The sequence below is a fragment of the Zootoca vivipara genome, chromosome 1, assembly GCF_963506605.1.
Source record: "Zootoca vivipara chromosome 1, rZooViv1.1, whole genome shotgun sequence".
NCBI classification, from domain to species: domain Eukaryota; kingdom Metazoa; phylum Chordata; class Lepidosauria; order Squamata; family Lacertidae; genus Zootoca; species Zootoca vivipara.
In genome coordinates, this window is record NC_083276.1 from 103,226,289 (window position 1) to 103,243,477 (window position 17,189).

General features: G+C 42.7%; 1 protein-coding gene across 4 annotated transcripts in view; it reads right to left on the minus strand.

Moving 5' to 3' along the window:
- The window catches only part of CACNB4 (calcium voltage-gated channel auxiliary subunit beta 4), a 135,689-nt gene that overhangs the window by 15,331 nt on the left and 103,169 nt on the right, over positions 1-17,189 (minus strand). For all 4 annotated transcript variants that reach the window (XR_009558281.1, XM_060279883.1, XM_035131616.2 and 1 more), the window contains 6 exons: positions 16,114-16,236; positions 12,179-12,309; positions 11,078-11,154; positions 10,028-10,047; positions 9,852-9,932; positions 8,627-8,685 (listed from right to left, as the gene is read on the minus strand). Coding sequence is in view for 3 of the 4 variants with exons in the window: in XM_060279883.1 (XP_060135866.1) it covers positions 8,627-8,685; positions 9,852-9,932; positions 10,028-10,047; positions 11,078-11,154; positions 12,179-12,309; positions 16,114-16,236 (491 nt within the window). In the remaining variant the exon portion in view is untranslated. The remainder of the gene's footprint in view (positions 1-8,626; positions 8,686-9,851; positions 9,933-10,027; positions 10,048-11,077; positions 11,155-12,178; positions 12,310-16,113; positions 16,237-17,189) is intronic.

The following is a 17,189-nucleotide window of genomic DNA, read 5'->3' on the forward strand; positions in this document are numbered from 1 at the left end:
AACAAACAAACCCCAAGACTTAAGAAAAAAAACAACAACAACCTGGGACACAGATGAACAAGATTTACAGAACACCAAAAAAACATTGTTGTTCATTCATTTCTATTCCACAATGCTTCTATTTTACCCTAAATACGTCACTTGGATGCATATTCTACTATTAAAATAGTTGGGATTAAGCTACATCTTGAATGTCTAGACTTGAACAGTCCGTTCCATCAGTTTAAACTGTGAGGATGCAATCAGATCAGCAGTTTTGAGTGTGATGTGTTATGGCTGTTCAGGCAAAGGCTTGTGATGCGGCCTCCAACCTGGCATTGTTGAACAATTCTTGGTGCCTCCTCTCCATCATGCAAAAGCGTGTACCTCCCTAAGGAACTACAAGTCTTCCCTATGATTGGTACGGATGCGTCTAGTATCTTCTGATCATTTTCCTCCCTCACCCCTTTCCTCCTTTAAAAAATCCCATTTGCCATTGTCACTGTGTGTCGGATTAAACCTGTTTCATAAAAAAAGGAAGGAAAAATGTATCACAGTAGCAGATCTCTGCTGCATCCCTACCTTTTTCTGACAAATCAAGTTTATGCTTCTTGTGTTGACTGAGCCACTAAATTTGTATTTTCTCCCCTACAGAGGGGAACACGTGAGAAGGGAATTGTCGCCATGTTCCAAGATGCAGATATTATTATTATAATTATTAGATTATTATTTACTTTCACCGTTCTTCAAACAAATGAATATTCAGATAAAAATATGAGGTGGTATTCAACTAAGTTTTACTCAAAGAAGACCCACTGACATTAATTAGAATGACTATGTTAGATCCATTAATTTCAATGGGCAAAACTAAAGTTGAATCCCACCCACACAGCTTGAGGGCCCTCAGTATGCAAGAAGTGCTACTCTGTAGAGTAGAAAGGAGAAATCAGACCCTCTTAGGATGATCTTTCATTTCTTCTTTTGTGCCAAACAGATATAGCTGATACTTGTTGGTAATGATGCTCCTCAGTATCTTCCACGTATGATACAAAAATATGTTCCACAAAGGGTTTATTCATAGCAACCCTTGACTTGCCATTGACAGTTGCCATGGTTTCCTATAGGAAAACAATGACGTCCAGTTACCATAGTCATATGCTGTACTGAAAGACATCTGACAGCAGCAGTGACAGAACACCTGCTCTGTGTTCCACACTTAATATAAATGCCTGTTTCCAAAGCCATGCAACAAGCTGCAGAGATATAAGATTATTTCAGAACTTCGGGAGAGGGGAGTGCGAGGGTGTCAACGAGAGCCAACACCTCAACCGTGAGAGAATTCAAAGAGATGACGCATTTAGCTGCAGAAATGTTTCATCTGACAAGTGCCTACATAACAATGATCACCTCTGAAGGGTGGGCTCATGTCACCTTAGCTGTGCAAAGAGAAAAACTGGAAAATTTGTATGCAACAGTATTCCATTGTGTGTGTGTGTGTGTGTGTGTGTGTGTGTGTGTGTGTGCGTGTGTGCGTGTGTGCATGTGTGCAAGAATATTCTGCTATACAGTGGAACCTTGGTTCTCGAACTTAATCAAGTCTGCCTAGATGCTACCAAAGCATGGGACAACTGTGACCAGATCTCCTCGTCCCTGTAAGGGGACAGAGCTGGTGTGTCAACCAAAGTTGGCAAAAACCAGTCTGGATTCAGCTTTGCTTAGACCTTAAACCTGAGTGGGGTCTCCTCAGAGGAGGATCAGAGCAATTTTGCCAACTTTGGTTGCCACATCAGGGCACAACCCTCCAGTAGTCACACTACCAGTGACCCTGAAGAGCTAATGGGTTCAAAACTACCCCAGGATATAGCTGCCCACACCAGCTGACTTGAGTTTCTGGCAGGTTTTCGGATTCCCCCCTCCCCTAATATCCCCCAGAAACAGAGGAGACAGCAAGCCAGACAGAAGCTTCAGACCTGTTGCCAAAGTGCACAAACAACTGCACGTGAGGCTACTTGGAAGAGAGGGGAAAGCCTGAAAACACCTGCTCATATCAGGATGGGAACCCGGAAGAGGTGGAGGGCAAGGCAAAACTCCTGGGAAGTGTATGGGCTCCCTATAATGCTTCTACTGGGATTAAAGGTGTGGCAAACGTCACATTGTACAATTCATAATGATTCCAACCATCAAGTTAAATGCCCCTTATGGAACAGCAATTTTAAAAAAACATGGATTCTCCACCTACAGCCAAAGCCAGTGTCCTTCAGCTACATAAGAGATTTGTGTTCCAAAAAGTGAGAAGTGGAAGGATTCCAAAATTGTGCCAGGTTCAGGGAAAGGTTGGCAGGATCTCCATTTTATGAAGATAACCAGCACATCTTGTTTACATTTCTAATCCAGCTTTCCTGTTCAAGCTGTTTCGTGAAGCCACAGAGCGCATCAATATTCCAGTTGTGTGTGTATACCTCCCCATACACACACAAAGGAGACAGCACGGCCCTCACCAGTACAGTACCAATATTTGACCTAAAGGCTTGGAAATATCCCAAGGCCTAATGCTCTGTTATTGAAATAAATGATATGCAATGATAATCCAGAAACAGCAGCATTGTTTATCTAAGGTAGAAAAAAAAGTCTGAGCTTCCTGAAATGCAAGAATTCACAGTATGACACTTATGTTATGAAGGGCTTTGATACTCACACAGCTGGGCGCATGTTATGTGTCTGGTGTTAATATTTTGCATTAGGAAACATATTCAGAGGAAGAACAGTTGGACTCGGGTATTCCCTCAGGAACTCAGTTCAAAAACTTTCCAGCTTGTCATGGAATATATCATTCCCCCTTCATATGTTTGGGGACAGAATGCCAGGGTAAAAATATGTGGATAAATTCTGTTTTGAAAAAAAAGTGTTTCAGAAGGCGCTGTCAGATCTTGGCATGGTTTTAAGACCTATTGGGTTGGGTAGCTGGCTGCTGGTCTAAGCGCATCAGAGGAAAGCGTACAAACAAAACTAGCCTGATATACGTGAGAGCGGATTGTGGAACCACTGACGTTACTTTTTAGGGGTTTTCAGAACTTCATTCGAAGATAGGGAGCACAAGTTTAGCTAGTGTCCTCCTCACACACAATATATTAATTACCTCAGCCTGGAAGAGGAGGAGAAAGATGAAAGGGGAATGATGAAATCCCAAGGGTGAACAACAACAACAAAAATAATAATCAGCCCCGTGCATTTCAAATTTGGGTCATAAAACACACTACAGAACATAGTGTTGTGCTTCTTAAGTGGAGGAGTCCCACAAACATCCCAAAATGGTTCAGTGAAATTTGAAAATCTCCCACCTTAGGCACTTCATTTCCCCCCTCTTGTCTTGGCCAATAACCAGTCACTCCAACAATGGGAGTGTCCATGAGTAACAATATAGTGTGATCTAGTCTCCTGCCACATCTCGTAGCCTTCAGTGCTGAATAGTCAAAAAATTGTATTGTGTGACAAAGCAGGCAGGGTATATGTCACAACTGATTTAGATGACTTATTGTGTGCAAGAGAGGGGAACAGCCTTGGGGGTCTGACAGGACATCTTGACATGTTGCTGGGGGTTCCTCAACCAAAAGAGGGTTGAAAACCACTGGTGCGGGGTCATTTCATGTTCTAGTTCTGCCTGGAGATGCCAGGGACTGAACCTGGGGCCTTCTGCCAACAAAGCTGATGCTCCACAACAGCACTGCTCTGATTGGCTTATCCAGTGCTATTTTCTAGAAAATGAGGTGCCACAACGCCTCCCTGGTTCTTATAATGGGAATGGTGCCCACATGAGAGTTCTGGTGAGTTTTAGCTTTTTTTAAAAAAAAAAAGCCCTGGTTATCACTGGGAATGCTGTGCAAACCAAGTATTTTATTGACAGAAGACAGGTAAGGTTTCACTTGATTGAACAACAAAGTCCATGCTGGGATGGGAGGTGTCAACCTTTAACACAAATCCCACAATCCTAATTTCCCTCATATTACTGCTATTACACACTAGCGCTTATAGGCCTTCACATACAGTATCTCATGGCGAACCAGTGGCCCTTCAGATGTTGCTGGACTGCAACTCCCATCATCCCTCACCATTGGCAAAGATGACTGGGGCTGATGGGAGTTACAGTGCAGCAACAACTGCACTGTTACACGGTGGAGTGGTCGTGTCTGGGGTTCTAGCTGCTTCTCCATTTTATTCATCCATCCTGCCTCCAGTCTTCCATTTTTCTTTCTCTCGGCAATCAATCAGAATTCAAGGACCCCTAAGCTGTTCTTGTGTTTACAAACCCCTACTTTAATTGCTTTCTCTCTCCCTCCATCCCTCCCTCTTCCCCCCCCCCCCACTTATGCAAAGCTTGGGCATTTTCTGAGCCTGCTGGTATTTCCTCTTCATGCATTGGTGGTGCTTTTTTTGTCTACATAAGGCTACATTCAGATAATCTTTGCTCTTAGTATATAGAATAAGATGTACCATTCTAAAATTGTTTCAAACCAAGCACATATCAATTAAAATGCATCTCAGCTTCAGTGGAAAATGACTGTTTTCTGTTTGCTTGGATGCTTGTCTGTTCAGTGCTTTTGAAGCAAACAGAGGACACTCTCTTTTTCTGGGCAGTGTCATCTCCAAGCAGCAGTTTTATTTCTCACTACTGAGCAAATATTGGCTGCCCTCAGCACTTTATTCTGTACACTGTTTAAATTTTCTCTATTTCTGATAGGTAGTCATGTGCCAGGTTGCAATTAGAGTTATTTTGAGTTTCACAATCAGTTTTTTTAAGTGTGTTAAACATATAACAGGAAAGTTTCGGCTGAAATAAATCCAACAAAATGGCAGCTTAGAAATTACTTTATGAATGCTTTAGATAGTCTGTTGTTGTTTTTGCTGATAATGTTGTTCAATTCTTTTTGTAAGCCACTTTACAATCAAGCCTTGTGAAACAAACAACAAGATGGTATTACCATTTGAAAGCCTCTAGTTTCCAAAGTCTGTTTTTTTAAAATAATAGCTGACACAATAATTAATACCCTGTTTCTCATATTTTAAGACATACCCATAAAATAAGCCATAGCAGGATTTTTAAGCATTCAAGGAATATAAGCCATACCCCGAAAATAAGACATAGTGATAGGCGTAGCAGCAATGCCGGCCACGGCAGGAGGAGGAGGAAAAAAATAAGACATCCCTTGAAAATAAGCCATAGTGTGTTTTTTTGAGGAAAAAATAAATATAAGACATGTCTTATAATATGAGAAACACGGTATCGCTAGCTCTTGTATTATATATAACAAAACAAATGAACACTGTTGCATCTATAGCTGTTGCCCCCAGTTTTGAATGCATTCAGGAAGTTACACCAACAATGCTCTCCAACTTCCACTGGAATCATTGTACATGTGATATATGATCAGCTGATCTTGGCTGCATCCGCATGCAGAAAATATTGAATGCTGAGGGACAATGGCATACATCTATGTTTACCAGAAAATCGCCCATGAGTACTGTTGCCACCAGAATTTCTAACTAGAGGGTTCTGTATGGTGAACTCATGGATTAACAGGGCAACACAGACATTTGAGACCCCAAATTCTGCCATCACTCAGGCTTTCCCACATGTTTGCCCTGCCCTACATTATGCTCAGCACTAACCACACGACTCTCCCTTGTTTGGCGGTAGCAGTAGCAACAAGAAGCCACAGCGTTACGTCTGTTAGACCTCAGGTGTAGAACTTCAACACTGGTGCACATATGCAGCAGCATCTAGGACTACCAGAAAGCACGGGGAATGCATTTCAAACCGTGCCTTTATATAGTTTCTATGTTTCCTGCCACCTCCAGATGCTGGTCAGCAGAACCTTGACGCTGGCCTGGAAGCTGTTGTTATTTGCTGCCCACCACGGTTACCATGCAAGCACGTGTCTAGGGGTTAACAGGACCCCCACTTTGAGCTCCAGCTGCCACTGCTACTCCCAGATAGCTGTAAAGGAAGGAGGAGACCAAGAAGCACCAGAGGGGCTCCGAGATGAGATACTGAGACTGGATTACCACTGAATGCCATTGAATCCTGATAAGGTCATACGGAATTACAATGGGCCCAAACTTTAGAATGGGTGCATCTTCCAAAATGATTTATTTTAATGTGTGTGCACCCGAGTTGCTCAAGTTGAAACCATTCGGAACTGCTCACCCATCATTACCTTGGAGATTAATAAGGCCTTGACGAATAATGTTTTTACCACCATTATGTCACTCCGATGAGAAGAAAGTTGTAAAGTAAAGTAAAATAAAATCCACATCTATGATTGTGACTATTCCCTGCACTTCTTTCTTCCAGAAGGCAATACTTTCCTGCTGTTTGCCAAGAAGTGTGATTGTGAAATTACTATGGAGTCGACCAGGAATCATTCAGATAGCAAAAGCAGTGAGCAAATGAATCTTTTGGAGAAAGTAAAAGCTTGACTGAAGCAGCAAAAAGCAGGAAATGAGGCTGGTAAGAGTGCACATTTTGTAGAGCAGCCATTTGAATGATAGGCTAAAGTCCAGCCTAGCCATTAAGCATGTAGCAATTAGGCATGAAAAAAACCTCCCTTTACAAAAATAGCGGCATCTGGAACCAGACACCCAGTTCCACTCATCTACATCACTGTATTGTAGATTTTGTGCAAGAAGCACAACACTGATAGGTAAGCATAACAAGCTGCAAAGGAGCCCACTTTTATGTCAAAAAGTAGTTTATTTTCACCTATTTGGACCTTAGTCCAAATACTAGGTCCAAATACTTAGTCCAAATACTAGGGTACTAGGTATATTTGTGGCCTCTTTCTTGCTCACTTTTTAGTGGAGTGGGTTGTGTGCCTATATACAGGATTTGTTTTCCTTGTTTTGGGTTTTTTATACTTAATTTTTAATGTATGTGTAAGGGTGTTGTTGCGGCTATCTTGAGTAAGGACGCCCAAGTCCATACTTATCTTCAAAGGTTTTATTGTGCATAGTATTTACAGTGCAGAGATAGCAGAAAACATGACCTCCTAGTCACTCGCAGAATCCGGGAGTGGACGTCTCCTGTTGTATGACCAGCATAAGAGCTTAGGCACCCTGAAACGCCTCCTCCCGACCTTACGTTTAGTGGCGAGCCTTAACTCGGTCGCAGGAAGGGGCTGCCTGTTCCCCTCCACCTGTTGGTCACAGCAGTGCAAGGGCTCTTCAACATCACTGAGCCTTGCCTCCTCCATAGCACTAACTTCCTCATTCCCCCCACCTGACCCACTGCTGCTGCTCTCACTGGGCGAAGAGCTGGTCAACAGGATGGGGAGAGGTTCCCTGTAGGAAGGTCCCCTGACAGTATGTATTACCTTGCAAGTTGCTTTGGGTCATTATTCATGCAAAAGGCAACAAAAATTGAAATTTTAAAAAAAATTGGTTGGCCGCTGTGAAAACAGGAGGTTGGACTTGACAGTCGTGTGGCTTGATCCAGCATGGCTCTTATGTTCTTAAAGGTAAAGGGACCCCTGACCATTGGGTCCAGTCGCGGACGACTCTGGGGTTGTGGCGCTCATCTCGCTTTACTGGCCGAGGGAGCCGGCGTACAGCTTCCGGGTCATGTGGCCAGCATGACTAAGCTGCTTCTGGCGAACCAGAGCAGCACATGGAAATGCCGTTTACCTTCCCGCTAGAGCGGTACCTATTTATCTACCTGGACTTTGACATGCTTTCGAACCGCTAGGTTGGCAGGAGCTGGGACCGAGCAATGGGAGCTCACCCCTTCCCAGGGATTCGAACCGCCAACCTTCTGATCGGCAGGCCCTAGGCTCTATGGTTTAGACCACAGCTCCACCCGCGTCCCTTATGCTCTTACTCATCCATTATTGCTTTACGAGGGGGCAAAAGTCTCCCTCTTACCCTCATCTGCCTACAAACAAGAAATCTTAGTAATGTAATCTCTGTTTTGAACCCTTACCCTGGACAAATTGAAATGCCATGAAGCAATAGCAGAGAACAGCTGGCAGCTCCAAATTAGCAGCTCTTTGGGACATGCCAGCTATTTTGGAGTCAACCATTATTCTCAGCAAGTGTAATACTGTTTTACTGGACTTTATGTTGCACCTTGTTTTTAATGATATTCCTTTTATGTTGCATTTTTGTACATTGATTTTTAAATATCAAAAATCTTTTTTTAAAAAAATCAAATTGAATTTTTTATACCACCCTTTAAAAAATATTGTAGTTCTGCAGAGGTTTGGTCAATTTGGGTCGTTAACATGCACAGAAAATCAATGTGCTGTAGAAAAAGTCACTTTTTAGATCCCTGATTATGCATTGCACGGCAACAATGACTTCTCTAAGTGGGGCACTGCATTTTTCTTGAGAAGAAAGACAAGTACATTCCATCTATTTCAACTTTTAGCATTAATGCATCCAGGTTCAAGATTTGATTCTCTTGTTAGATCTATGCAGTTATGCAACATAATTAATGCAAATAATTAAGAAGGCTGCGTTCCAAGGTTAAGTGAAAGAATATAAGCAAGAACTAGGGGACTATGTTGACACATCCAATGGAAGCAATCAAGATGGAAGTTCCAGATGGAATCATTCATACAGGGCAGGAAACATGAAAGAGAACTTTATTCCTCACCTCCCATCAAACCTGTGCTTCAGGAAGTCAAACAGGGCTTTCTGCATCATGTCTGTCACCTTTCAGGGATGAGGAATGTTGAGGAAGGATTGAGAACAGAGATAAAGAAGCCCGAGGTAAGAAAAGAGTTGGAAAGTAAAGACATTTGTGAACAGCCAATGCCCATTACATTGGCGTGAACATTTCAACTGTGGGATACCCTCAATGGTCAGATTTCCTTTGACTGACAAATCCACTTTTTAACTATACAGAATGAATACATTGACTGTTCCCAACATTTGCAAATGAGATACCGTACCCCAAAGCAAGAGCTCTGCTTCCCTCATAAATAAAAAGAATATTCACAACACTTCCCAAACTATGTTGGCAATACAGTGGTGCCTCGCTTAACGAATGCCCTGCTTAACGAAATTTCCGCTTAACGAAAGGATTTTTCGAGCGGAGGTTGCCTTGCTAGACGAATTCGTTTTATGAAAAATTCGTCTAGCGAATTGCGGTTTCCCATAGGAATGCATTTAACTTCAATTAATGTGTTCCTATGGGCAAAAAAATCCAATGTATTCCTATGGTATTCGCTAGACGAATTTTTCGTTATAAGAAAAGACCCGTGGAATGAATTAAATTTGTCTAGCGAGGCACCACTGTATGCAGAAATGAGAGGGTTTCTACCCTTTAACCCCACAGTGCAAGATTCAATCTGAACAGGTTTTAAACTGCCCTGGGAGGGAGATCAAGATAAGAACAATGATTTTATTACCGTATTTTAATTTTAAAAAACCATGTTCTCTAAGTTGTATTACTCATCAGCTTAAAGCAAGTGTTTCACTTTGCATATTTTATTCTGTCCAAAGTAAAAGGTGGCATTTCTCCCCAAAAGAGCAGGCAGAGTGATCAGATCAGGGAATAAAGCTGTGGGAACTGGTGGTCCACTTCTGGCAATCCAGATGTGAGCAGTCGTCCCACTTTAGATTTTATAGATCTACAGTATGGTCCTACCAGGAATGTAGATGGAAATCCATAGGCCAGAGCAGTGCATTTTGGGTAATTAACCATGTGCAGGTGGTTAATTGCTTATAGGGAACTGAGCCTGGTTCTCATTCAAAAGCAGCAGCAGCAGCAGCACCCACCCAGTACTTGAATGGTTCGGGGGAACGGGGAACAGCAAAGAGGGTTGTGAAGGGCGGACCAAGCAAAGAGTTTAATAGTAACTAACGGGAATGTTTACCTCATAGCCTTTTAGCGAGGGGCCAACTAGCACAACAGGCCTCATGGATGGTACTACATCGTAGGGTGGGATGTGTTCCGTCTAAAACAAGAACGGCATGTCCAATAAATGTATTGTCTTGAATGGATATTGTACGCTATTTGTACAGGGTACAAGGTGGGAGTTTGTATACTTACCACTTTCTGTTTCTGTTTTGCTGAAAGATCAATAAATAAAAAAATAAATATTACTTCGCTTAACCATGTAAAAAGTCACGCAGCATGCAAACTATGCATTGCACAGCAATTCCATCTGAGGGTAGCCAAAACAGAAGAGCTAACAGTAATGAAATTGCACATCTCTTGACTTCCTTCTGAAGGAGCAGTATTGTTTAGTTTTATGAGTGCATTTCAGTTGCTTGTTCCATTCATGTTCACCCCAGGATCCCATAATTCATCTAGAACTAAAGGGTTTGCTTTGCCTTAGGTAGTAGTACTATTTAAACCTCCTCTTAGTCACTTGCAGTGACTTCCAGTGAGGCGGGCATCTAAATGACCCAAGCCTGGGCTGTGGTGTATGTGTGTGCGCGCGCACGCGCAATCACTTGGGCCTCCCCCCCCCAGCGTGTCAGTATCAAAGACTCATGCAGTTGGCTGAACCCACAAAGCAGAGCCATTTAGATGCAGCCCCCAGCCATGTGAGGATCTACTCAGATACAAGCAGTCACCACGTTGCTGCTGGGAGGTCTTAAGGGCACCAGCACATTCCATATAGTATAAAGCAAAATTCAGCTGCAAGCCTACTTATCTAGGGCATGCATAGAAATCAGTAAAAAACATTTTCATTGGTCACAAACCAACAAGGACCATTTTTACAACCAAGGTTTATTTTCACAGCCGTTATTCAAGAGCAGCAACAGATCAAAAACAGCTATAAGATTTATTCTATGCAGAAAGCAAAACAGCTGCAGTAACTGGGTTTTTTTTCTTTACATATCCATTTTGATATACACATTTCTCAAGTTAAAATTATATTTACTCCTTATAAACCGTAAGCTCAGCTCAAAAATCCGTCAAAGCTGCAATTAATTCAATATATGCAGCTGCTTTCTTCCACCACCCACAGTAACCCTATTAGCATGAGTGCAGGTTTGAACTAGGATTACTCAATAGATGGTGTCCTGCCTCCACAATCAAAGTTACCTTTAAAATTTAACTGACTTCCTTTTAACAGATATTAACACTCACCAGTGGAAGTGGGTGTAGCTCGAAAAGTACCAGACACCATTTCTCCAAGACTTGAAGAAGAATTCCCACTTGATTTCCTACGTTGTGAAGAATCTCCATTTAATACTTTGAGCAACCAGAGGATGATATTCAACAGGGTTTAGATTTTATTAAAGAACACACAGACTTCTCTGTCCATTCTTTCTCCCATAAGGGAAAAAAGACACTGAATAAATACACATGAGGATAGGTGAAGAAGTTGATAAAAAGAAGATTTCACATACAAACTATAATAAAATAACTACAAGGCAGAGAAATGCAATTATGCCCCCTTTAATCTCATCGTTTCCATACTCTCTGGTCAGTAAGTTACATTTGTGGACAATCATCTTTCGATATTTTTCTGATTATTCAGTCGCACACAATTCTCTACAAAGACTACCAAATCAGCCAATTTTCTTAGGCCCCAATTGCGTGGCAAAATAATTGCACTGACTTTGAGAATTTCCCTCACTGCTCTGAAATTCTCTTTATGAATTCATCATGATTTGCCTACACAAAGGTTATGCAGAGGTTAGGCTACATCTGGTCTTTCATGAGCATTCCTTCTGATTTGTTTGCAGGGTGATTATATGATAATAAGAAGAGAAGAAGAGTTTGGATTTGAAATCCCGCTTTATCACTACCCGAAGGAGTCTCAAAGCCGGTAACATTCTCCTTTCCCTTCCTCCCCCACAACAAACACTCTGTGAGGTGAGTGAGGCTGAGAGACATCAAAGAAGTGTGACTAGCCCAAGGTCACCCAGCAGCTGCATGTGGAGGAGCGGAGACACGAACCCGGTTCACCAGATTACGAGACTACCGCTCTTAACCACTACGCCGCACTGGCTCCCTCGTAATAAGCCCTCATGATGATTTGCTTGGCATTTAAACTCTTGTTCCCCCCCCCATTTTCAGTGAATTTTCCTGCCACTTTCCAAACCGCAAAATGTCCACTCCTCACCTTCATGTGTGAGTAAACAAAGGCCACCCTGAGTAACTTACTGAAAAGGCGAAACCAGCTAATAACACAAATGCTGCACTCAGGTTTGTCTATGAGTAAAAGAAGTGTTTTTATCTTACCCTCCATGGAAACGCCCTCTCTTCTGCTCCTGCTGGATCCTGATGTTTTCTAGCCTAAGTGGACTTGGAATGAAGCCAATCTCGCAGCCTTCTTTAACTAATCTTCCTATCCACCAGTCATTGTTATATTTCTGTAACAAACGAGCACTTGGTTTGAATCTTCCCATTTAATTGTGAACACAGCTTATTTTGCGAGTTTCTTCCACTACCAGCATCCACTCACCGTTCCGCAAAAGCACCTTGTGTACTCATTACAGTAGCTACTATAGTCAGGAATGGGGCATCTGTGGCAGTCCAGATGTCCCACCATCCCTGCTGACCACTGCCCATGCTGACTGGGACTGATGGGAGGTAGAGTCCAATAACATATGGAGGCCACAGATTCCCTGTCTCTGTCGTAAATGGACTACCCAACAAGCATGATACGTATTAAGAAGAGAACAGGTAGCAAAATGTGGGCACTTTCTAAAAAGACAGATAGGGAGAACTGCTTGAAATGTGACAGGGTGCCTCTATTTCTTCTCTTCTTCGCTGCCAGTCCTACAACCCTAATCCAAAGATTCACGGACATGCCACGGGGGGTGGGGGAATCACTTGCTGTGTGAAGGCACTCCTGTACGAAGCATAAGTATACATCTGCTTTTCTTTGTTACCCATTTTCCATGCATAACTTCCAGTTTGCTGTCCAAGGCAAAGGGCAAGATGGCACCTCTTCCTGATCCATGTGCAAAAACCAACCGGACTGGAAGCTGAATCTTACTTCAATGTTACTATAAGCAGCTTCTGTTACACCTCAGGGCAGGAAGCTGCCTTAGGGCAAGCTGCATGGCACATACAGCTCTGTCTGCCAACCCTTCCCTGCTACTCTCTACCCCTTAGCACTGGCCACCTGAGGAGGCTGCCTCACTCTGCCTAATGGTAGGACTGGCCCTGACACTTTGCCTCTGCATTCATCCCTTTAACTGTACTGCATGCAAATGTCAAGATACAGTATGCATCTTAGCTATGTTTCAAGGGTGCACAATGTGCATGTTCAAAATATGTAAGCTTATAAACCCAAGAGGGATCAAATTACGTGTCTGCCCTAGCATTTTGATTCCTGATCCAGGCCTAGCCACCTCTACCCCTGCAACCTGCCCACGTGTCCACCTGACACTATTATTCTCTCTCCCCCTCCCCCACTTTCTTGCAATAGGGGAAAAAATGAATTCACAATGAGCAATGCAGAATGCAAATAATAAAGCTGCATTGGGACGGGTTTGGAAAGCATATGTTGCTTGCTACTTATACTGACACAATGAAAGTGTGTGTATGGGGGGTATTGGAAAAGACCGTGCAAATTAAAGCAGTGATACAGGTAGCAAAGGAAGGGTGAAAGGAAATGTCAGCAAGGAGGAAGGACAGAGACCTAAGAGACATTTGCGAGGCTCAGTACATAGGCAAGTCCTGGGATTGGATCAGAGCTGCAGTTAGCAGTACAATACACACATTCATCAGTTGATAGGGTGGGTGTTTATGAGGCTGTTTCATGACATCTGGGAAGTGGGCTACTAGATTACTAGTAAGCCTGTAAAAATGCTTATCCCATGCCCAAAGTTGAGCTACAAAAAATGCTTTGTGCTTAGCAAGGTTACTCCCATTACGAAGCACCTTCCATATGTTCTTCAAGGCATATCTGAATCTTCAGCGTAGGGGTAAGAAGTACATTTCCCTCCTGTTGGTTGCTGAGCCTGGAATGTTTATGCATTGCCAATAATTGTTGTCACTTAATCTGTTTTGAAAGTGCATAATGTATGGTCCAACGGGTGACAGATGAGACATCTTGAATACAGAGAGCCATCCATTCTTGCTGACATTTCAAGCTTGTTGCCAAAGTGACCTTGCCAGAGGCCGAAGCTAGACATGAAACACAGTTGAGTGCATATTTTCCCCATAGACTTTCTTTTTAAAAAAGCAAAAAAAACCAGAAGTAGCCACAGGATGCTGTGAGTTTAATCAATGGAAAAGGTGGGAAGGGGTTGTTCACTCAACCATTTTTCTATCTCCCCAATTCTGTCCCTGGTTTCTTTTCCACCTTGAGGAAGATATATGGGTGAATATTGCTCGAACGCATAAAATAATTTCCAGCTCAATGTCATGTTCAGCTCTAACAGAACTTATATCCTATTAAAAACAATCATGCAGATAAAGTCTCTACTGTAGGGCACTGAGCAGAACATCTTTAAGATGAGAATAGTCATTTAATTAAGAGTTACAGCTGTCCTTAATGGTGTCATAGGCAGCATGGGGATGGGTGCATAATTGTGCAGGGAAGTTGTCCCAGACAGGTAACTTCTCCCCAACTCACATCCCATTCCCAATAAGAAAAGGCACTTTCCCCAGATAATTATAGCGGACTAGTAAACTGAAAATTCACACAAGGTTGAAATCCTAAAATAAGAACAGCATTGCTGGATCAGACCAAAGGCCTATCTAATCTAGTCTTTGATTCTCACAGGGGCCAGCAAGCACGATGGAAATCACAATGGCACTCTCCCTACTCATGTCCTTCAGCAAGTGATATTCAGAAGCATACCACATTTCATAGGGAGAATTGGACACAACCATCACAACTACTAGCCACTGATAAACCTTATCATCCATAAATAACACTAAGCATGCTAAAGTGTGAAAGTTAACTCCATCAAAACAAGACGCATTTCAAAGAGGACATAAGATGGGTATGTTGATGTGAAACATACCATTATCTGTCTTTCAGAAATCTAACTTGTGGAACAAAGTTTGTGCCCCTGCCAAAGTAGACTTTACCATCTCTATGCTCCCACCAAGTATTTCGCCCTCCCTGGTGCCTTCATTGGATGATGCATGCATCGCACACGACCTCCTTCATTCCAAGAATGGGTAGTTGAAAATAGGTTGTAAGGCAGAGATTTGCTGTAGGAAATTCCACATTAAACACACATACCGGTAGGATCATGCTTTAAGTCTAGGAATGGGGAACTTATGCCCCTCCATACATTGTTGGACTACAACTTTCATCCTCTCTTCCCACTGCTGATGTTGCTTGGGGCTGATGGGAGTTGTTGGTGTCAAACAACTGGAGGGGCACAGGTTAGCTGCCCCGGATATAAGTGATATACCTTGGATTTGTACCTTGGAAAACAAGTATATATAATAAAAGTTGGGAAATCACTGGGAAGCTGTAGGAAGAGATGGAGTCAGAATTCCTATTAAAGAAAGTCTTGGGCTATCCCCCAGTAGCAGGAGAGATGGGTCTTCTGTGACACAAATATTCTAGCACTGTTATAGCAAATGCTACACTATATGAGTGATAATTAAAATGGAAGCATATATATACGCGTGTGTCTGTGTGTATGTTTGTGTGTTCGTGAAATACATTGGCTGAGCAGTATTGTGTATGGGGCATAGCGCAGCTGAGATTCAGCTTGCAGTTTGAACTCACTAGCATGCAGATCGCAAGAAGCAGACAACCCACAACTTCAGAAGGAAATTTTCTGGTATCGCTTAGACACCCAGAAGGACATGACACCAAAGCCCAATTCATTCATTAACCTTTGTGGCCCGACAGCTGCCCCAAAGTGAAAAAGTCCCACAGTACATTCCTTTAACTCCTATTTAAGGTCTGCTAACACACACCTTTGCCTTTAAACAAACTTGAATGAACATAAGCCTCCCTGGGTCTCGGTGTTGGTTCACTGGTCTAGAATTCAAGTTCTCCCCACAGGCACCCTTGGTGCTGTTTAAAATTTTGATCAGGGTGAATTATCCTGGGTGTCACACTCTCTAATCAACCATATGCTCTGTGCGATGCTGGCTGCTTTTCAGCATCAGTTTTGTATCTTGCATGGCTCAAAGCTAACTGTTCAGGCTCAAGCTATTGGCAGGTAAGAAGAGTAATTACATTTTGTAGATACCTCTTTAATGTGTAGAAAATCCTTAGCATCAAAAGAGATGGCAGTGCTTGGTACAGGAACATCTTCATCCAGTGCTCCACAGTAGCTCACATTAGTCTTAACAGCAAACGCTACAGGCTTTGACTAGGAAGAGAAACACAGTTCTGTAAAACAGGGGCAGGAATGAGAAAGTGACCAGTCATGCAAAGCAGATGGAACAAGGGAAAGGCGAGTCCCTGAGTACCAGGAGACTCGTGTTCTGTAAAGCAGAGGCAAAAGCTCAGATAACAAAGTTCCAAAGTGCTCTCCAACTAATGCTGGTTTGAAACATACACAGACAGCCAAAATCCTCATGCTGAGGCTGAATTTGTAGTGTGAGTATTGTACCGAATGAGACCACGTTTTACCCAAACAATGAAGAACTGAGCTTGCTTTCCGTTGCACAAGATTACTTGCATTTCAACAAGAAACTGGCAAGCTAGCACATGGCTAGTTTAGTAGCTCTTAGATAGTTTTGAAGGCTCCTGCTCCTTCCCTACTTTCAACTCTTCTTCTAGGTAATCCAATAATATCTGGCACCTGAATGGCCATATATTTTTTCTTGGTCCAGAATTCAGTTGCTTTAATTGCATGGCATCCCAGCTTGACGGACCAAGGAACAGGAAACTGTCTGGAATGTACAATGAGAAGAAGAAGAAGAAGAAGAAGAAGAAGAAGAAGAAGAAGAAGAAGAAGAAGAAGAAGAAGAAGAAGAAGAAGAAGAAGAAGAAGAGTTTGGATTTGATATTCCGCTTTATCACTACCCGAAGGAGTCTCAAAGCAGCTAACATTCTCCTTTTCCTTCCTCCCCCACAACAAACACTCTGTCAGGTGAGTGGGGCTGAGAGACTTCAAAGAAGTGTGACTAGCCCAAGGTCACCCAGCAGCTGCATGTGGAGGAGCGGAGACACGAACCCGGTTCACCAGATTACGAGTCTACCACTCTTAACCACTACACCACATTGGCTCTCAATGAGTTTATTTGCCCCCACATAAACTGAAACTATTTTAGAATCTGGTGATTCCCCTCCTAGGTTTGCTGTATTTGCTTTCATCCC